The sequence below is a fragment of the Phalacrocorax aristotelis genome, chromosome 12 (assembly GCF_949628215.1).
Source record: "Phalacrocorax aristotelis chromosome 12, bGulAri2.1, whole genome shotgun sequence".
Taxonomy (NCBI): Eukaryota; Metazoa; Chordata; class Aves; order Suliformes; family Phalacrocoracidae; genus Phalacrocorax; species Phalacrocorax aristotelis.
In genome coordinates, this window is record NC_134287.1 from 3,806,274 (window position 1) to 3,827,696 (window position 21,423).

General features: G+C 44.1%; 1 protein-coding gene across 7 annotated transcripts in view; it reads right to left on the reverse strand.

Moving 5' to 3' along the window:
- Positions 1 to 21,423, reverse strand: part of ANKRD22 (ankyrin repeat domain 22) — a 24,374-nt gene that overhangs the window by 1,683 nt on the left and 1,268 nt on the right. Inside the window, exons 2-11 of one of the 7 annotated variants that reach the window (XM_075107848.1) lie at positions 19,755 to 19,835; positions 17,188 to 17,329; positions 16,620 to 16,697; positions 15,083 to 15,450; positions 14,184 to 14,352; positions 13,167 to 13,238; positions 3,502 to 3,693; positions 1,594 to 1,701; positions 1,185 to 1,262; positions 225 to 323 (exon numbers count right to left, since the gene is read on the reverse strand). In XM_075107848.1, the coding sequence (XP_074963949.1) occupies positions 225 to 323; positions 1,185 to 1,262; positions 1,594 to 1,701; positions 3,502 to 3,693; positions 13,167 to 13,238; positions 14,184 to 14,216 (582 nt within the window). In that variant the 5' untranslated portion in view covers positions 14,217 to 14,352; positions 15,083 to 15,450; positions 16,620 to 16,697; positions 17,188 to 17,329; positions 19,755 to 19,835. Of the gene's footprint in view, positions 1 to 224; positions 324 to 1,184; positions 1,263 to 1,593; positions 1,702 to 3,501; positions 3,818 to 6,024; positions 6,152 to 6,771; positions 7,036 to 9,539; positions 10,078 to 13,166; positions 13,239 to 14,183; positions 14,353 to 15,082; positions 15,451 to 16,619; positions 16,698 to 17,187; positions 17,330 to 19,754; positions 19,836 to 21,423 lie in introns of those variants that run through there. The other 6 variants (XM_075107849.1, XM_075107852.1, XM_075107851.1 and 3 more) reach the window with 6 other exon arrangements.

A 21,423-nucleotide genomic window follows, 5' to 3' on the forward strand; every position in this document is an offset into this window, starting at 1 on the left:
CAGGCAGTGTTTACTGGTAGAAATCCCACAGTGAAGGATTTGGACTTTAAAGTTCCTCTTGCCAACACAGGGAATGGAGCAAACGTTGCTTCATACCACACAACAAAAAGTCTGCTGCCAGGAGGATGGGCGCCCTTTTTTTAAACTGCTGTACACCAGCTAAGGCCTACGACATACTGGCTCACCCTCATAAGGAAATACAGTTATCAGCTTCAGCTCCTTACCTGATTCCTTACAGAAGTGTCTGCGTGAGCTTCAAGCAGCAGAGGAATGACTGCCTGGTTTTTCATTTCACAAGCGTAGTGAAGGGCTGTGCTGCCAGACTGAAGGGAAACAGAAGCAGATGAATTTTAGTTCTAGTACTTCTTTAGTAGACCTTAGGCAAGTTCGACTACTTGTAGCCTTATCAGTTTCCCCCTAACAGCTGGATGCAAAAGACACGTATCGTTTCCTGTCACAGTACACTACACAGTAAAACAAATACATTCTCATAAGGGCAACAGGAACAAAAAAAATCATTCCTCCCCGAGGATGCAGCTGCTGAAACAGGTCTGCTACTTTTATCAGGAAGCCAATAATTCTTTACTAGTTTCAGAAGATTCCATGATCTTGAGCTCAACAACTGTGTCTTAAGCAATACTGTTTCCTCACGCTTCAGTGTTTTAGAATGTGCTAAAATTGGGGCTTGTCCTTTTCTGTCTTAGAGGACAGGAGCTCTTTACCACACCCAATGGGACAGCAGATACCGACCCCTACGCGTGGCAGACCAGTGCAGTCTGAAGATCAAGAGAAGACACGGGGTCTAGCACTATGGCACAACCTTTGCCCACAAGCCTGCTCCGGTCCAAGAAAATAAACAGTGGCAAACTCAGACCCTTATATCACTAGAATCTTTATGGGTATTTAATACGTAAATATCTCAGCCCAGCTTGCCTGGATTATTTTAGGAGGACATTGGTCAGAAAGGGAGAATTAGTTGATCAGTGGAGAATTATTTCTGTTTACATTACAAAACTATTGCCTAAGTGGCAAGGGAAAACACTGAATCTTCATGCTGCTTCACAGTCAGTTTAGTCCCTGATCTTACTCTGAAAGCAGGGCTATATTGTTAGAGGATTCTGAGTCTGGTTTTAGTAATGTTGCATGCAACCAAACCACATTTGCATTTGTACAAACCCACTTACAAAGTCTGTAGCATTAACATCCGCTCCAGCTCTAAGCAACATCTTGATGAGGTTTTCATTTTGCTTAGTCTTTGAGACCTGTTTGGTGCAAAGGAAAGAGCAACACAGTAAGACAGTTCATCTTCATATAGTACTAAGTAGATTTTGGCTAAATACTGGGTTTTTTTTTTCCAAACAGAAGAGTGTCTGGCTTCTGCAAATGCCAGACTGATGCAATGATACAGTTCTGTTCCTTCACTAGCTGTATTCACAGCAAAATCCCTGCGTCTTCTGTTGCTCTCCATCAGTCCTTGCTTTAGAAACAGCAGTCCATATCCTGTACAGGTTCCAGGTCCAAAATACTGAGATAAGAAGGTGATAAGGGGAAAGGGAAAGATATAGGGGCTTTCCTGCTTTCATTCAGACTCACCATAAGAAGGTATCCAAGAAGCATAACTGGCATGAGGATTATGATGAGCACATAGTCAAGGAAGGTAAACCGTTTTCGCACAGCGTAATGCAGACATGTGCGGTCTTTCTAAACACAAAACATCTCTTGTTAGTACCAGATTCAGTAATGTGATTACGTTTGTCGAATATTGACAACAATAGACCATTTTAAATTCTTTTAGGTTATCTGTTAGAAATATTTATCTGATTTTCAAGCAGAAACAGACACACACACTTTGCTTCCTTCAGGTAGAAGCACACTTAACACATCCAGGCTCATGGGAATTGGGCTACACACGCAAGAAGGATGTGGGATCCGTGGATTCCATGCGCGTGTCTGCAAACCTGGGCATGACTGCAGAGGGAAAGCGGGCAGAGTGGAGATCTCATGTGGCTGCTACAGCTGCCCAGCAAGTTAAATCAGCAGGAAGAATCCCACAGCTCTACTTCTTACAGAGGTGCTGGTTACGGAAGCAAAGACATAAGAGAGTTTATGGCATCTCCTTTAGCACAGGTGAGAGACAGAGGCAAGTGCCAACACTCCCAGCAGATTCCTAGTGAGAAGAGAGTTTAAAAAAGTCTTTGAACACTGAGTGTACCAAAGCAACTAAAGGGTAGAGCTTTTAACTTATGTGTTAAAGAACACTTGTGCTAAACTTCCTACAGGTCGTCAAACTGGAATTTGACAAACTAGGCTGCAGTGTTACACTGGGGCCCAAAATAAGCAGAGACGCCTTTCTGTGTCATCCTCTGCTCCCCATTCTCAGTCCTGAGCACTACGGTCAAGTTCCGCGCCCAAGGGCCTGATTCCATCTGTGAAGGCGAAGCAGAAAAGCATTCAGGAAAGCCAGGCACAGCTAGTGAATGGCTGCCAGTGCAGTTAGAATGGTCTGACTGCAAAAGGGACTTTCAAAGGGACTTTGAAGTAAGAGGGACAGCCTTCTGCGTCAGGAGGATTAGACAGGGTAGAACATGCCTCTGACCTCACAAATATTTGCTGCCCTCCTACAAAATAATTAAATGCCCCGGAAACCAGAGATATAAGACAGCCCACAAACGTGTAGAGACTTGCTAAACATTGCCTTGGCGTATGAGATGATACAGCAGAATTTACTATGTTGTGGGTTTTTTCCTGGCTATTTATCACCCTTAACATCATAAGAATAAATTAGTAATGGATCCAGAACTTGTGTCTTTTGGCTACTTTTTATTGGTAGCCTACAAGGAAATCTACCACAAAAACACACTTCCTCATCACCTTAGGGAAGACAGCCAGTCACAGCTGTTGTGCAAGGCAGGTAGGGTTTTTAAAATAGGGCACAGGTGAAGAGCTGACAAAGGCTTCCCTCCTAACCCCCAGCAGGCTATTATGTGTCAAATAATGTGACAGAGCAGGTCTGCAGAAGGAATAAAGAAGGTTTTTCATAGAGTCAGTCTCTCATCAGGGATACGTTTGTGAGCGATGGACAGGCTCTCCTTCAGCCCTTCCTTTTAACCGGGGTGAAGGAAAAGGCAGAGGGAAAAGAAAAGCTGCAGAACGGACAGATGCAAGCAGGAGGGCGGGGGGAACGCGAGTGCTGCATGGGTAAGCAGGCAGGGCCCCCGGGGGGGCTGGGGGTGGCACGCGGTATTACCTGAACTGGGAATGTGAACGCAGAGAGAAATTCAGGCTGCCAATGTTTATTACCTTGTGTGCAATGGCAAGTCGGGAAAATAAATGAGGAGACAAACAGAATCATAAATATTTATTAAGTTATAATATGGGGGGCTGTACTTATGCCTCCGTCGGAAACAAACCTCAGGTTTGGCGGTACTGCCGGAGTCCCCACACACACTCTCCAGGAATCTGAAAGAAACAGTCACTGCAAAGGAGTCAGTGTCCACTTACCTTGTTTCTGAGGTTGACATCAGCATTTCTTTTCAGAAGATAACTAACTATCCTGTTGTTTCCCTGTTTGCATGCACAAATTAAAGGGGTGTCTCCACCGAAGCTGTCTTGGATGTTCAGACAGTTGCTGTTGTGCCCCAAAAGGAGCTGAACTTCGTTGAAATTGTTATTATAAGCTGCCTGACAAATGGGCTGAAGAGAGAGGATAATATTCATTAGCACACATTTCACTAAGACATCCATTCTACCCATTCTGGCTTACTACTTGCACATCCTAAGATGCTGCCAAGCACTCCTGACCGAGCTTGTAGTTCTAGGTGGCTTCCAGAAGATGGTGGTAAGAGATACTCCCATAGCTGCCACACAGCAGCTCCCAGCCCTCAGCCTCGGAAATCACAGCCTTTGCACAGCGGAATGAACTTTCTATTCCATTTGGATGATGTGTCTATAATCCAAGAAATAAACCCGGTTCACCTGCAGCCATTAAAAAACAGCTTCTGATCTCAGAGGAGTTGGTCACTGTATTATGCAACGAGCGCTGATAAGCCCACACCTCTCTAAGCTTACAGCAGGTTTTCCCTTTGGATGAGCGCAGCTGAACAAGTGGCATCACTTCTGACTCATCAGTTCCCAAAACAGAACCACATTTTGGGTGAAAGCTGAGCTAGAAATGTTGAAAAAAAACCAACAACAACAAAACCCACCAAACCAAAACCCACTCCAAAACTCCACTAAAATCTAAAAACTTCACGTTTCTTTTCTAGGGCTTCACATTAAATTTGCACGTACCTAAAAAATACATGTACGTATGCCCACGGTTAAGGTCCTGCTTGGCTTTTAGGAATGGCTTGCTGTTCAAGTCTTCGCTCAGTATTTCTACACACCCCTGACTTAACCTGCAATTTCTTCCCTCTCCAGCAGCAAGATCTCAGACTAAGGAGAGGCTGAGAATGATACGATTACTATGAGTTTCTAGTGGCTTAATACAGGCAGAAAATAACAGTGGGAAGTGTGACAGACTGGTAGCATTTCAAATTCTCCAGTCAAAAGGAGAATAAGTTTCTTCTGTCTTCGATACCGAGGTTTTTAGTCACCATTTTCCAAGATAAGCATTTTCTTTAAATATTATCTGCAGCTTTTCCTTCCCATCCTCCTTTCATGACATCCTAACTACAGTACATGAACAAGATCTAGCCCTGGACTCTGAGCCTGTTCCTCAGCCCCCTTGCAGTTAGCTTTTTCTTTCTTTTCTTTTTTTTTTTAACATTAAAAAGATTCATCTTATTTACACTTTCACTTCAGACAAACTTTGATCTACAAGACAACGATTTTGAGGAGAAATCCCTCTTTTAAACCCCTCTTGATGTAAGTGACTGCATACCGGTGCCATCGAAATGACCAGTTTGCTCTAGACCCTCGACCTCTGTCATGTCACTGTCTGGTACTGTATCTTCATGTCCAGGAAAGAGAAGATAAAGTGGAGTCTGCCTGCACCTCTGATTTCCCTACTGTTCTTGCTTTTAGGTATTGCTTTGCTTATTTAAAGATGCAGGAGATTTGCTGCTTGGTTGAACACGTGCTCAAATCCCAGCCATTTACCGTACAACTTTATTACTTTCTCATCGATTCTTGCTAGTTCAGCAGCCCGTGGCACCAAATGATGTGCTTTTGCGCTTTTCTTTCTGTACTGCCTCGAAGAGTTTTACTTGCTAGGTCAGTAAGTCAAAGGCATTTCTGACTGATACTCTCATTGACCTGTGGGATCTTTTCCTAAACCTTACACCACTGTTGAACTCAGTTCTAGAGCCATGAATAATAATGGAGCACTTACCACTCCCTAAGAGACTACATTATTTGGGACTGAAGTCATGCACAGAGACCAGCACATGAGTCACCTGTGCTCTTTTACCTTCTGAAACTGGCTTTTCTCAGAAAACATCCAGGGCACAGAGAATGTAAGGAAGCAATTCTCATCCAGTCTAACAGCTAATACAAGGGCTATCAAAGTATTTGTATTATTATCATTATTATTCCACTGCAGTGGGGATTCTTTGTAGAATTGATTCTTTCACACATCAGTATGTTCCATTCATATTAAAAAAAAACACCACATTTTTTCCTGGTTTTATGGGATTTTCTTGAGGCCCACTCTGCTGGTTTGCATTCTAGAAAATCTCTCTTTTAGTCAAAGAGAGGTGAAAAGTCCCATTGATCAGGCTTGTAATATACTGCCCAAATTGACGAACACAACTCCATGACTGGAGGAGCAAACACAGTAGCAGAATATTTAAGAAAAGGAACAAAGCAATCCAAACAACTATAAGTTCATTATTTTGATATCAATAACAACAGGGCTTCAGAAAAAAATGTGTTAGGAAAGAATAAAGGTAAGAAAAATCACAAATAGGTGGCAGTCAGTTACCTGTGAAAGAAAGGCATCGGAAACAGCAACCAGTGGCAAGCGTTACATTAGGCAGTCTTTCCCACAGAAAGAGAAGAGAGCTTTTATAGAAGGCACTTAACTGGGATAGTGGGTACAGTTCTTGTCATGTGGGTCCAAAAATGAAATCAGACTATGGCAGGAGTGTAAAACCTCTACACAACTGAGGAACATGAAGAGCCTGAAGAAAGACTGATTTGCTTAGCTTGGCTAGGAATAAAAAAGACAGGGCTGTAAGTGTTCCAAAATAAATTAAAGGTTAAGTATTAGAGAAGAAGAGCCAACTAATTTCAAGGAACAAGGTAAAAAAGGTAATATATCTGGCCAAGAAGCTTAGCATGAAAATTAGAGATTTCTAGCCACGGGCAGAGTAAAGCTCCAAAACAGGCTTCCAGTAGCAGCAGAATGGACACAAAACCTCGCTGGCTCCAGGCTGGAGCCTGAGAAGTATGCAAGGGATTCTGTGGCTGTGAAGCCTCGGCCCCAAACCCCTATTCCACCTTCCACTTTTTTGGGTTGGCGCTCTGGCAGCTCTGTCTAAATTAGTCCTAACTGGACTATCAGCAGCGAGGCCAGTTATAGAGTTAGGACAGCGTTACGTACAAACAGTAGATTCCTTCTAAAACCCGAGAACACACATTTCCTTTACCTCTACAGAAAAGCATGGAGGCTAAAAGTCTGGAAACCCTCAGTGAGTTTTCTACAGTGTTAGAAGACTGTCTCAGCAATGATGTAGCTTAACAACCAGCTTCTGATTCATGTTACGGTTATTACGTTATTGTTATCCACCCATCACACACAGGAGGGAAATAAACCTGTAAGATACGTACTCAGGATAACTGGGCTTCACATGCAAGATGGAAGCAGCATCAGAAGAATCCAAAGTTCACATCTCATGCCCAGGCTCAGCTGTGGAGAAGAGCAGGACTACGGGCGCAGAAGTCTCACAGCAGCGTCGGACAGCCAGGAGAACACCTGCAGCTCCCTCCCCTCGTTAAAGATGCAGTGGCAACAGGAGCACAGGCATAAAGTCTATGGCACCTCCTTTAAGCACATGTGGGAAACAAAGGCCAGTGCTCCCACAACAGAAAGCACTGAAGAAAGCATCAGCGGGAACTGAGCTCACAACGTCTGGGGGTGCTGCCCGTCCAAGACACAGGGTGGCTACTCTCGCCTGAGCCACATTATTTATAAACCCCGGTGTCCTGACCACCCCAGAGAACTCCAAACAGACCTAGCCCACCTCCACGACGTAGCAGGGCAGACGTGGCATAGGCGTATCAGACATTACACCCAATACAAACACGGGCTGTAGCTCTGAAGGGAGGGGGAAAAATCCAGCCTAGGTAAAGGGGAAGTGAGCTCGGGCTTTGAACGGCCTGGCAGCAAAGCCCTTCACCTCTGCTCTCACTCACACGCCTGCAGCACCACCTAACATTCAGGCAAGATGCACACGATGGACCTGACAGCATGAGGCCGTACAAAACATACGATGGAGGGGAGGGAAAACAGAGAATCGCGACACCAAACTCCTCCTGCCCTCACCAGTGGTTCCTTTTCCCTGCTGCAGCATCAGGGCTAACCATGAACCAGAGCACATGGCTCTGTCCAACTGAGGAGAGCAAAGGGCAGACACTGGGGACTGGAAATTAGAGTTTGAAGATTAGATATGACAATGACCGAGTGATACCCACACAAGTCAGGTGTTCAAAGGAAAATTGAATATGCAGTTTTAAAGCAAAACCTCTATAGTTCGATTAGAATCTCTCTCTCTACAATACTACTTCTACAAGGCCTTCAGAAGAGGATCTCAATGTTCAGTATCTGAGGCTTCAGGAAAGGTGAGAAGCAGTCATAGGACAGGCAAGGGTTTTCATGGCTGAGAGCACTCAGTACAAGATCACCAGATAAAGGGGGCAAGAAAAGTAAAAATATTTCACTGTTAGGAAGAAGGACAATACCTCTACACAACTGATTTTTTAAAAATTGTTTTTAATCAGTTGTGGGGCATGCGATTGAAATCAGGTAGTTTACTAAGATCCAGATAAACTGCCACATCTGAATTTGTCTGCTTGTTTTCAGAGCTTCTTGCATCTCCCTCTGCTCAGCTTTACCGAGGCCGTCACAAACCACAAGCTACTCAGCAAGTTCTACCACATGTGAAATGAAGATTAAAGGCACGGCACTAAGGACAAACCATTCAGCCAATAGAGAGGAGGCCAAGGTAAAGCCAATCTCGCAACAGGGAGAGCAATTTCAGGTTATAATTATTTCCTCCTTTGAGAACTGCAGGGCGTTGCCTAAGTTACATCAATCTTTGCAGTTGCTCAGTCAAAAAGGAATCACATCATAACACCCAGGTATTCTGAATCAATCCACAGTCTCTCCCTGTGCACTAAAATTCACCCAGAGGCATGCTACAAACTGGACAGGAACGTCTAAATCATGTTTGTGATGCTGAGGAATGCACTAGTATCCAACGCACGGTCCTCAGAAAAGGCACCTTACCCTTTCTTATTTGCACTTCTCTAGATTTCTGCCTTGTATAAATGAACCATACTTTACCCAGAAAACTATACCTCGCTCAAAATTTTTAAAGGAAGAAAACACGTATATGAAAATATTAACTAGCAAGCATGGAAGACATGGACAGCAATTGAACATTCTCTAAACACTGCTTTAATTAAGCTAGATGACACGTGTTTCTTGTACAGCACTATCTCAGAGTAGCAGACCTGGAGAGAGGCAACAAATCCTTCCAGAATAAGGTGCAGTCTACCCAGCCCACCACCTTATGACTGCATAGATTCAAGCTCCCTATAATACTGAAAGAGAAGAAGATACTTGATTTCATTGAATAGCCTTTTAAAAATAAAAGGGTGGCTTTCAGCACAGAAATGTAACCTTTTCAAGGAACAGCTATGTAATGCTATCTCCAGAAAAAGGAACAGCAGTGCAATCCACTGTATTCACAGTCAAAAAGGACTAGAATCCTAATTTGTTCCCAAGGGTACAAACGGAAAGTGTATAAAATAATGAATACGTTTAGGTAGTTTTTATGCTAAAATCCAGGGGTATGTTAAATGGACCATGGTCTGGGACAAACTCATAAAGATAAGAGCTAAAAAAAAAAAAAGTCGCATTCCTAAAACAATTGTGAGGTGGGGGGGATGTTTCTTTAGGCATTAGCTTTATTATCTGCATTCAACATAAGCCAAGGAGTTGTTCGCACTTTGCAAAGTTGTTTGTTGTTTGCACCGAGCTCAGAACCATAGAATCATAGAATCGTTAAGGTTGGAAAAGACCCTTAAGATCGAGTCCAACCGCTAACCTGTCATTCTGATCTCAACACAGAACAACAAAATAATGCTGAACATGTACTTGCTCTGTGAAGTCACAATAGTTACATTGGTTATTGCATTTTCTTTACTCCTACAACGAGTACTTCTGTCTGTAATAGCTGAAGTACAGCATTCCCAAAGGAAAAGAACTTCCAGACCTCTACAAGCCTGCGTATGGGAGGCTGCGAAGGGAACAAACCCAGTGAATATCCATAGCTTCCATAGCTTCGGTTACTGTGCACGAAACAGTCACGTACCTCTGAATACAGTATCCCCATGCCTATTCTTCACTGCTTGAGTTCGTTCTTGTTCACCAGCCCAACAAGTTAACCACACTTGAAATGCTCTTGAGCTTGTTTGAATCTGGTTAATATTTAACTTAAAAGTATCCCTCTTTCTAAAGCGACAGGTCTAAGTGATTTCTACTTGGTAGCATGAAACAATTGTCTTCAGAAACCCAACCCAGGGAGGTAAACATGAGAACAGCGGCTTGCAGGAGACCGACAGAACAAGTTACAACAGAGGAGCATTTTCCTTTGTCATTTTTGCAATAACAGCCTCCAGTTGCCTAAAAAGGAAAGTAGCAGAACAGGCTGAGGAGGGGAGGAGGGAGAGAGAGAGGAAGAAAATTTCACAAGTGAAGAAAGGGCGGGGGGGGGGGGGGGGAGAAAGAAAAAAAAAAGCATGAAACCTAGACCTTAAACCAAGTAACTACAAATGGTAGCTAGTTTACCACCCTAGCTACTTCTGACTAAAACACGTCCCAAACCCTCTGCAAGAACACCTCAGACGCCTACCAGGAAAAGGGAAGTACCTAGATCCCACACCTTCAATCAGAGTTCCCAGTGTAATTAGCTTATTAAGTAGGCAGCCGCTTTCATCACCTTTGCTCAGCCTTCTCGTCTTAGCCCAAACAACGAATATGGTTCATGTTTAACCTGCTAACTTTATACGTTAATTGCAGTAGAGCTTCCTTGGGAAGAGAATTGTAACTGGTGTCACCGTCCCCTTCAAGTGTTCATGGCTCTGAAGACAAGATGCTGATAGTATTTCTGTAGTACACTCGCATAGTCTTTCTGAGTAAGGCGTGCATATTTCAAGTGTCTGCAGACACCCCAAAGTCTCTTTTTTCTTTACAGTTCAAAACCCACATTTCCTATATTTCGAGCGTATTTTTAAACACGTTTTAAAACATATGTGTGTAACTGTCCGTTTTAAGTCCAATCCCTCTACCTTATATTTGAGAACTGTTATTTCCGTGCAATTTTCATATTTATTCTCCAGCGAGGTGGGAGGTCGTATAAAATTACTCATATTGTCTCTATCCTTCTCTGGTTAAAGTAGTATAACTCCACTGACTGTAGCTTTCGTTAGCTGGCACCAGTTCTAACCCTTTCAATGGCTGTTTACCAGAAGAAAATTAAGTTGGTTTGTAACAGAAACGTACACTACACCTACCTGTGACAAACCTCACTAGGATTCCCCCAATAGATCGATCTTTCAGCACGCAGTGGGTGTTCTGTTGGCCTAAAGACACGGAGGAGTGAGTAACACCTCAAAGGTGAAAAAGTATTCCTTGCCAGTATTTCTTCACATCCAGATCCTAAGGAACAGACATCCTCCTCCAGCAACTGGCTAGGCTGTTAGAGTTTATAAACTGCAACCCATTGAAAGAAACCTCGAATCACTCAGCTCAGTAGTTTACCTAGTCCTCTCCCAACACCAATATACAAATGCGTGATAACAAGGAAAGGTATTAAAAAAAATAAAGAAAAAAAGAAGAACTAAAAACCCCAAACTCCTCCACAAAGTATAATGATAGCTTCAGGCATCACCTTTCCCAAGATGGTGTAAATTACTACTTAATCCAGCATCACATCTCTGGCACAGAAGTGACTACAGGTTCACTTCTGCTTTACATGTTGGTTTAGTGTTCTTTACCACGCTTATAAGTGAGGATTTGAATCCAGAAAGTTTTAATTAGTTTGTTGAATAAGGCTTTTTTTCCCCAAAAGGTGCCAAGTCTCTGTGCATGGGCAAACTGTCGCCTACTCAGTCTGTGTAGGAAATGTGATTCTAACTTCCTGAAAGAATTTAACAACACTTAAAAAGTTTCATGTGAGCCAGAAGTGAAAAGAAAGTTTATCGGAAGGACCTTCAGCAGAGAAGGAATACGGGCAACTCATTTTTTACATTAAATAGCCATTACACTTCAGAACAGCACCCTCAAAAAAAGGCATGGAAGATCATTTATCTTTTGAATTTCTAAGCATTATAAGTGATATTTCTTCAAATGCCATGAGTTACGCTACTTTCAGGAAAGAAATCTGTGGCCTGCTGGAGTTATGTGTGCAAGACCACTCTCAGAAACACGTATTCCCAAGAAATGCCATCCTGGAATGGCCAGTGTCTGGACAAGAGACCTTAACCCCTTAACCCCTTAACACTTCCCCTCAGAAGACTGTTAGCTACCCAGACAATATCCTTGTAGCACTGCAAGAGTCCCGTGCACCTCTGCTTCAGGACAGCATTAACTCAGCAGCCCCACTGAGCACAGAGAATCCCCTCCATGGCACAGACCAGATCCCGCATTTTATAACACTTTAAGCCGAACTCAGGGAACCACTAGTGTCATAAGAAAAATGCAGGCGTTCCCAGCCCTCCCCTCGCCTCCTGATGCTCATATGGTCACTCCTGGGTTGCTCCTGTTACAGCCCACCCTGTAGCTAAGCTCCAGCAACTCAGCTGCCCTTCTCAAAGCACCCAGTGCACTATTGATCTGTTCCATCTCCCTCCCAGTTGTCAAGTGCCATCCCTTGAATCCAAAAGGACTTGTCGCAAATTACCATAAGCAAAAAGGCCGAAAGCAAACAGAGAAGGTGAAATGGAAATTAAGTTACCTGGACATACAGTAACCGAAGAACCCTAGACTCCACCAGAAGCTCTTTCTGCTTAAGCATGTCATAGAACCATAGAATTGTTTCGGTTGGAAAAGACCTTTAAGACCGTCAAGTCCAACCATAAACCTAACGCTGCCAAGTCCACCAGTAAACCGTGTCCCTACGCGCCACATATACACGCCTTTTACATACGCCCAGGGATGTCCTTCGGGTGCACTGAGCAACACGGCTAATGTCTCTCACATGCTCACACACTCTCTTTCTTGAGGAACAGGACGAGTTTTGGTTTGGAATTTATTTACTAGACATTTGGTTCTAAACATGTGTTGGAGACATCAGGAGCAGAAAAACACACTTGGAGTGTATTTTTGCAGTGACATGTTTCTGAGCGGACCCTCTCTTGCCCTGGTCTGATTTGGAGCTTAGGCAGAACAAGTTTAGGTCTGAGTGGCTCAAGATGCCATCAGGAGAGACAGTTCCCCACTTTGCCATTGCGCCAGCAGAAGCGCGTTTGTGCGATTAAATGGCTTTGGGAGGTGATCCAGGCTGCAATTAACCCTCTGGGAGAAAAGCTTTACCCTGGGTCACTCCTTTGTCTGCCTCATCCCCTGGCTGCTCAAGTTTCCACTATCCTCCTGCTGCCTGCCAAGGGCCCAGACCGTGCTCGTGTTCACCGCCGCAGCTTTTCAAGGCAAAGGTCTTCGTAAATAAAGATGCAGGCTGGAAGCCATTAGAGCCCAACCTGCAGAGAGGCCTGACGTGCCCTGGGGAAATCTCAGTGCCTGATACCAAGGGGACAGTTCAGGTAATGCTCTGGTGAGCCATGGGAAACAGTGCTCCCCATGTGCCAGGGGCTCACGGCAGCATGTGAGGTGCTGTGACGGGCAGTTTCCCAGAGCCACCGCCTCCGCGCTTCCCTGGAGGCTGTCGGCTGCGTAAAAAGCAGTCGTAAGGGTTGGTTTGTACGTCAGCGCGCGGTTATACCTGATGCCAATGGATGATGTTCTGTACTGATGTTCCAGCAGGGGAATGTCCTACGTATGTGTCTATTCGACTCTGGAGAGAAAGCAGAAGTGTTATAAAGGCAGGGATGCAGTGCTGTGACAGAATAAAGCTGTGAAGGACCTGAGCAACGTACAGCTGCTGTGCTAAAACACTGTTTTAATAGGATATTCTTCAAATACCAGGCAGAAAATTGAGAGGAAACTCTCAAATATGTGATTCTATGGTAGGAATGAGTATGTAGAATTCAATCTCTTTGGGAGATTCTTTACCACCTTATTGCTTAGTCATATGGAAAACATTATTTGGGGTGTGTGTCTGGCCTTTGTTTCTCCCAGTCCCTACAGTTTGTGTGATGCTTTGAAGTAGTGCTGCGCTTAATCAGTAGAAGAGGATTGTTAATAGACTGTCTGCTCGAGTGTAATGAGGCTACACGTTTCAGGACTTTTTATGGGAACACTTGTTAAATAGTCTGAGTATGAGAGATCAGATACCACTGGAGAACAGACACATGGAAGGTCTGCATGGGAAAAAGGTAGCAGCCAGAGTAAAGGAATGAGATCTTGCTGTTGAGAGAAGTGTGAAGAAACAGCTTTGAGTTTTGGCTGGAAATGTTTTGATGTGGAGCAACCAAAAAGAAACAATCTCTTACGTTCAGCTGACCTGGATGTCTTCCTATTTAGGAAGGAAAATATGAACTGTGTAAAAGAAAAAAGATCTTTCTCCATCCATTTCAAAAAGCTTTGCTATCTGTCCAATGTTTCTTTGTCTCAGCCCCAGAAGAGGGGACGCTGAGGGACATCATTGCAAGATGGGACCCTCCTGAATTCAGCCTTTCTTCTTTGTGTGATTTCAATGTGTCAGGTGGCTCATCTTACCATTAGCTGGGGTCCTGGTTGGCATTACGTGAAGACCCCAACACATCTCTCTACGTCCCTGCAACTGTATGTAGACATAAGACCGAAAAGTTGTTTGCCTTCAAAATGACTTTAGCCTTACTTGTATTAAGGTGCTCTTGGACATGCTCAGCATGTTCAGATTTTGTATTCTGCCCCAGCTACGTAGCAAACATACTGTAACAAACTTTTCCCAGAGATCCTCAGATGTGCGTTAGAGGCCCTTTCAACAGCTCCTTCCGGTGAAGAACTCCTCTGCAGCCCAGCAGCAACTGGAGAGAGGAAAAATGCAAAACTCTTTTCCCCCTTGTTGCAGGAATATTTCATGTAGAAAACTGTCATTCCCTCTCCTCTAATAGCCTTGCCTCTTAACTAAGATTGCGGAAACCGCTTGCCATCCCAGTATCCTTTGAAGTTTATTCTTCCCAAGAGCACACCACATTCCTTCCTGCTTCTTATTGGGCATGAGCCCTGGAGGTCACTCTCCATCTGGGGTTAGTGCGCTGACATCAGTGAGAAAGGGCACTTGGCTGCACTCCGGACTGCAGGGTATAGGAAGCCCCTTTTTGCCCTAATATTTCATCTCGGCAGGTGTGCAAACCATGCTATGAGTACTGCTACTAAGAGGGAGCAGACAAATGAGAAGGGTGTGGAGCTGGGTGCTCTACAGTCACATAATGGGTACAGCTTAGAAACAGCAAGTGGTCCTGCAGTTTGACATAAAGTACAGCATGTGGGATTTCCACCATTCCCAGCAAATTCTATTAAACTGGCAAATTCTGGTGTGAAATAGGTGTTTCCTTTATAATTTTACAAGTAAATATTTCACAAGTGTAAATGAATTGCAAGTCTAATAAAATTAAGTTGTGTAATATCTTATTTATGGTTTTCTACTAGTCCTTAAGGCTAGATTTAGTAGACTCTGTTCAACCCTCTTCATTCTGGTATCTGTGAGCTCCCCCCAGAAATATTTGATTTAAACAAATAATGGTGAAAGCATACCTGTTTTGTTAAAGAAGTTCCAAAAGAGATGCCATGCCATGCCAAAAGAGATGCCATGCTAAGCCTTTGCAGCTTAGCTCCATGGAAAGCCTGAAGTCTACCAGCACTTTCAGCAGTCTGATACACTGAATTCATTCTTAACTCATCACCCCCTTAAAATCAGTTCAGGTTGGGGGAATCCAGTAGAGATGAAGCAGACAATTATGTCTTTTAGAAAGAGGAGTGACATACCCTGATCAGTGATCGGGGAAGATGTGTAAATGTTACCAGAGGACTGGTAGCATGTGTGATTGTGCCTACTTGTCCCAAAGCAAAGAACACTTTAACCCTTTGGGCCAGATCAGGATACGTAGGAAATGCTATGAAGCCTGCAAACACAGAAGGCACAAGTCTAGTTAGTGAAGAGATCTCTACAGATCAAATAAATAAAAAAGCAGTAGGCAGCAAAGAAGAAGCGAGACTAGATTAGCAGCCCATTATTTGTTGTCCATTTCTGTGCTGCAGACCTAAGGAAAATGTTTTTTTCTTGAACCCTTTATCTGGGAGAAAGAGTTCATTCTAAAGGCACAGGCTCATAAGAGCATCTCCAGATACTGATTTTCTAACAACCGGTAATTTTGCATTAAGGCCATTTTTTATGGGAGAAGATGCATTAATCAGATTTTCTTAATACAGATTCCCTGTAAAGTTCCCCTAATTGAAATAAAATAATGAGTTTTTCAGCTTGCAGTCTCCAAAAGACTGCATACATTTATGCTGACGTGCAGTAACCGAATAATTATCTGAAGGTTAGTAGGTCAAGAGCAGAATTTTTTACTTGTAACTAAGCAGAAACTCAGGTGAGAGTGACTGGACACATAAGGGAAGCATACGGGGAAGGAAGGAACACCAAAAGGGGTGCATCCCATCCTGTTTTCTGAACATGTGCAAATTTCCCCACTGATGGATTTGGTGAGAACTTTAACTGGTTGCCTAAAACATAAGCACCTAAAGACAAACAAGGTGATGTCTTGGCCTGAAGGATTTGTTCTGCCAAAAGACCCTTAGAATGCACTTAAGAGAAGAAAGGAAAATAATTGTCTAAGAATGTGGCCACATGTCACTTCCCCCTGTTTTCTGCTCTGTTTCCAAGTTTATTTTTGTAAAAGGACAATGACACAGCATGGCATAAAACCCAGTATCTACGCACGGATCTTATACGTAAATCATATATACTAACAACATTCAAAGACTGTAAGTGAATTGATGTTGATATGCAGGTGCTAATAGCAAAGAAGCTTTTAGCACTGATCTTTCTTTTCTAATTTCCAGTGTCCGCTAATTTGTTTTTAAACAGTAATGTGGCAAGTTATAGCCATACATGAACTATGCTTTAAATAGTAATTCTGGCATTAAGAGACTTAGTAATTTTGGGGTTTTTGTCTTCCATAGTCTTGTTAAAAGGTACATCAAAGTCTTCTTCAGACCTGCTTAGGTGGTAGCTGTCTGGTGTTTGGCCCCGCTATGGAACAAAGCAGAACTGTACTGAGTGACTAACCTATTGGGAGAGAGTTTGTCATGCTGTGCAAGGCTGATGCAGATCACACCTTTCCAGAGAGTAAACATGCAGCAGTACCTGTGTAAGACAGTGCCAAAAGATGTGGGATTTGGTCCATAATGAATCCTTTCTTGCCAAAGTGTGGTTAGGCAAGTAATGTGGGGTGGATCTCCTAAAACAGACTCGCTCGCAGCACCACCTATTACACTCTTGTCACTATTGTGAGGAAATCTTTGGTGATTCAGAGCAAGGGGTCTTGGATTAATTTGTATTGTGAGAATATGCAGTTTGGAAAAGGGATTCATCCTCCCTTGCCACTGTACTGGGCAAACAGGTTATTACAGAAAGGGGAGGACTTTGCTTCCCTTGAGACTCGAAACCAGCCTTTGCCTCCACTGCAAAGGAATCCTTCTCTCTGGCAGCTCAGACTGTTTGGATAGGAGCATCAAGGCTTCTTCTAGGTGGGTGCTCCCTGTCATAGTGCTGCAGAGACTCTAAGTGATGGGGTGGTGGTAATGATACGGGGAGAGGCAATTTGGAAAGAAAGGGAGAAGACGACCCTACTTACAACGTTCATAAAGCATTCAGGATTGCGAGTCTTCTTCCTGTTCTGGCTTTTGTCTGAATTCAGAGTGGAGGGTGCTGTGAATCCTGCCAAGAAGGCAATTCCTTGGGAGCAGAGCAGCAAGAGGAGGAACCACATCTTGGGGCTGTGTGAAAGAGCACACGCGGGGTGTTTGCAATAGGAAGAGAGTGGTGTGGAATTCCACGGGAAGACCCAAGCGGAGAGTCTCCTGAAGGTTGCCCGAGGTCTGTTCCCCAAGTGGCTGCCAGGAGAAGTACCTGTGTGAGGAGGGACTCTCCACAGCTTGCACCGTGTAGTGGGAGCCAAGGGCTCCAGGAAGATGTGGAACAGACCTGGGGGAATGTGCTTGTATGATATTGGTGATAGTTTGTGCCATGAGTTTGTTCCTGTGCCTCTCACGTATGGTCTTCTTCCCTATTGTAAATCTGTGTCTTGGCCACCTGGAGGAACGACTGAATTTTCATGGGTTTTTGGGGCTGACTGATGGTTCTAGGGAAGCTTTTCTGAATAGAAATTGTAGTGCACATTCTACCTACTTAGTGACCTGCTTCTTGGCTGTAGCCACCTTTGTAATCAGCATACAGCAAACATATAGGTCATAAAAACAGAGTATATTATCTGGCATGTCATAGGGAAGATTATTAAGATTTGGAGAGCCTGGAAAGGATAGCCAAGAGACTTGTTCGCTCTGAACTTCTTCATGAGGGAGAGAGTTCTCGATTCTTCTCATTTTTGATTAAATCTATCAAAGCCCTTGAGACACTAGAACATTTGGATTAAATCAAAACTGGGATATACCCTTGATTTTAATATTGGCATCCAAACTCACTCTAGTCCATCCACTTTGTAGGAGAATACTTCCATTCTTCTGTCCTGTCATGGTTTAACCCCAGGCAGCAACCAAGCCCCACACAGCTGCTCACTCGCTCACTCCCCCCTTGTGGGACGGGGGAGAGAATCAGAAGAGTAAAAGTGAGAAAACTCACGGGCTGAGATAAAGACAGTTTAATAGGTGAGCAAAAGATGCTCATACAAGCAAAGCAAAGCAAGGGATTCATTCACTCCTTCCCGCGGGCAGGCAGGAGCTCAGCCATCCCCAGGACAGCAGGGCTCCATCACACGTAACCAGTGACTTGGGAAGACAAATGCCATCACTCTGAACATCCCCCCCTTCCTTCTTCCCCTGGCTTTACACGCTGAGCATGATGCCGTATAGTGTGGGACATCCCTGGGGTCAGTTGGTTCAGCTGTCCCATCCATGTCCCCTCCCAGCTCCTTGTGCACCCCCAGCCCCCTCGCTGGGGGGTGGGGTGAGAGGCAGGAAAGGCCTTGGCTCTGTGTAAGCCCTGCTCAGCAGGAACTAAAACACCCCTGTGTCATCAATACTCTTTTCAGCCCAGTTCCAAAACACAGCCCCATACTAGCTACCGCGAAGAAAATTAACTCTATCCCAGCTGAAACCAGCACATGTCAACAGAACAGAAATCTTCCCACCTGTGTGCTCTGGAAGCACAGTTTTATAGTAGATACTCCACTGCTCTCTGTTGTTTTATTCAGTTCAAAGAGAAGTAAAACATGTTCTTCTATTTCTGTATGTGGAATATCGTTTTGGAACAAAACTGTTAAGTTCAGCTTAAGTCCAGTTTGGTTTTGTACTAATAGGTGAGGCAATGGGGTACCTAAATTGTTACCCTTTTTAGGGTATACTTTTTTCTATCTACCATATTGTCACGTGGCTGAGCTGGCATGTTTTCAGGCACTTCCAGCTGAATGCTTGTAAATCAGAGAGAGTACGCCAATTAACTCCAAGGCTTGGCACGCACTGCCTCATTAATTTCAGTGGGGAAGTCTTGACTGTAGGAACCATGAACAGCCACCTACTCGTTTTATCTAATGAAACAACACCAAAGAGCAGAATTTACCATGGCAAATTGGAATTAATGGAAATATTTAATCAAAAAAGTAAAAAAGCAGAGGAAGAGACCACTTGAAAGACACATTCGAAAGGTCATTTCTGGAGACTTCTGATATTTAATGAAAATAGGCTTTACACCTTCTAGAAATTAATCAATGTACTCTTACAAGAGTCATTATACTTTTTTCACATACACTGTAAATGGGACAGGACGGCACCAGGGCAGTGAACGTGGCTAGCAGATACCAGAATCTCCTGGTTAACTTACAAGAAAAGCTTAAACACATTTGAAACTGTGGAAGCATAATATCCAATTTATGCACATGCTTTCAATACCAAGCTTTTCATGCACCCACAGTGACATCCTTAGGAAAAAAACAACACCACGAACAGAACAAAATGGAACCATCAGTTACTCCAGGCACAGTTACTCCTTTTTCCCACTTGCGCAGGACTTCTTCCTCTCCTCAACTTCAGCAAACATGCACTTTGATGCGTAGCAACAGCCTTGCAGATCAGAAGGGATGCAGGCTGTCTAGTCTGACAAGCAACTGCACAAAAGCAAGGCTGCACATCTTTGTGGAGGCAGGCAACAGAGAAAAAGACCACGAACACATACGTACAAGCAACTTACCTCTGCTTTGACTGCCTTGCGTGTGCCTTCCGCCGCAGTTCTGCTCTGTCTCCACTAGCAGACTGATTCGCTGGCAGAAACCTGCGCCGATAAAAGGAAACAAAAATTCACTTACGAGCAGCAGTAGAGTGCTGTGTGATGTCTGCACATATAGGAGAGCATGTTTAAGCACTGATTTGGCGCTATTTAAAGAGAGGAGTCATTTTGTGATGAACAGCGCTGATGCAAGACCAAATTGCACCATGGAGCAGGAGAGGTAAAGAAGCATCAAACCTGTGGTTAGGATATTTAGCAGGGACCTGGGAGATTCTTGTCCCCTGAGGCTGTGACAGATCTTGATCTGTACTGCTGCCTGTCTTGGGGAGTGCTGTGACCACATTATTTTTGGATGATGATGAGGAAGACTCCAGTTTTCTCAACACTTTCTACCTAAGAATGTAGTCTCTGCTGCTGTGGTTTGTACAGAAGCTGGTGTGGTCACCGGTTCCACACCTGTCACTTGTTTTCTGAACTGCTGTTTGCAGGTTGCCCAGAGACAATTCTTCTTTTTTAGGTAATCCTGGTATAAAAATACAAGTGATTTGAAAGGTGTGTGTTTATGCGTTTATCATCACCCACACATTCCTAAATCTGTTGCTCAGTGAATACCACAACACTCAATGACCAGCTTGCTCTGAATTAGCCTGCTCCTGTGGGGATTCTCAGGTATTGAATTAAATTTGAAATTTGCCTCAGAGAGGATGCTAATAAGATTTCTGGCTTCTTCCAATTTGTTTCCAGGAACTCTATGAAAACATAGCATCTTTGGAGACCTCTGCCTAACTGCTGAATTAGTTGTCGTCAGCCTGAGGGATCAGTCCTCACTGAAACTGGCGCAGCAAATTCTCTGGCATGTGGGTGCTGCTGTCTTGTGTGAGCAAACAGAGTGAAGGGTTCATCATTACAGGCCAAGACAGGGTAGCTCAGGCACCGTGGGTGTTTCTGGGTGGGGGCTTAAGCCCAGATTCTTTGACCAAGACTTGTGGCAAATGAAACCCATTTGATGATAATCTGGGAGATAGACATCAATATATATGTTTGTCTCACAATATAGAAAACATATGCTAAGGAGGTGACACATCTTGTCTAGCAGCCTGTGGTACCGCTGGGAACTGAGCTTACAACTTCTGGAGAGGTTCGCAGTCCAAGAGGCAGAGACTGCGAAGTGGCTACTTTCACTTACACCACAATATTTATAAACCCCAGTGTCCTGAGCAGCCCAGAGAACCCAGAACAGACCTAGCGAGAGGAATTGAGCTCGGCTTTGAACGGCCTGGCAGCAAAACCCTTCACCTCTGCTCTCACTCACACGCCTGCAGCACCACCTAACATTCAGGCAAGATGCACACGATGGACCTGACAGCATGAGGCCGTACAAAACATACAGTGGAAGGGAAGGAAAATAAAGAATCGCAACACCAAATTCCTCCTACCCTCACCAGTGGTGCCTTTCCCCTGCCACAGAATCAGGGCTAACCATGAGCTAACTCAGATTCTCCATGAACCAGAGCACACGGCTCTGTCCGACTGAGGAAAGCAAAGGGCAGGCACTGGCAACTGCCCTTTCTGGGGACATGAAAGAAGAGGGATCCAGCAGTTCCTCAAACCTGGTTGTGTGAACACAGGTCTG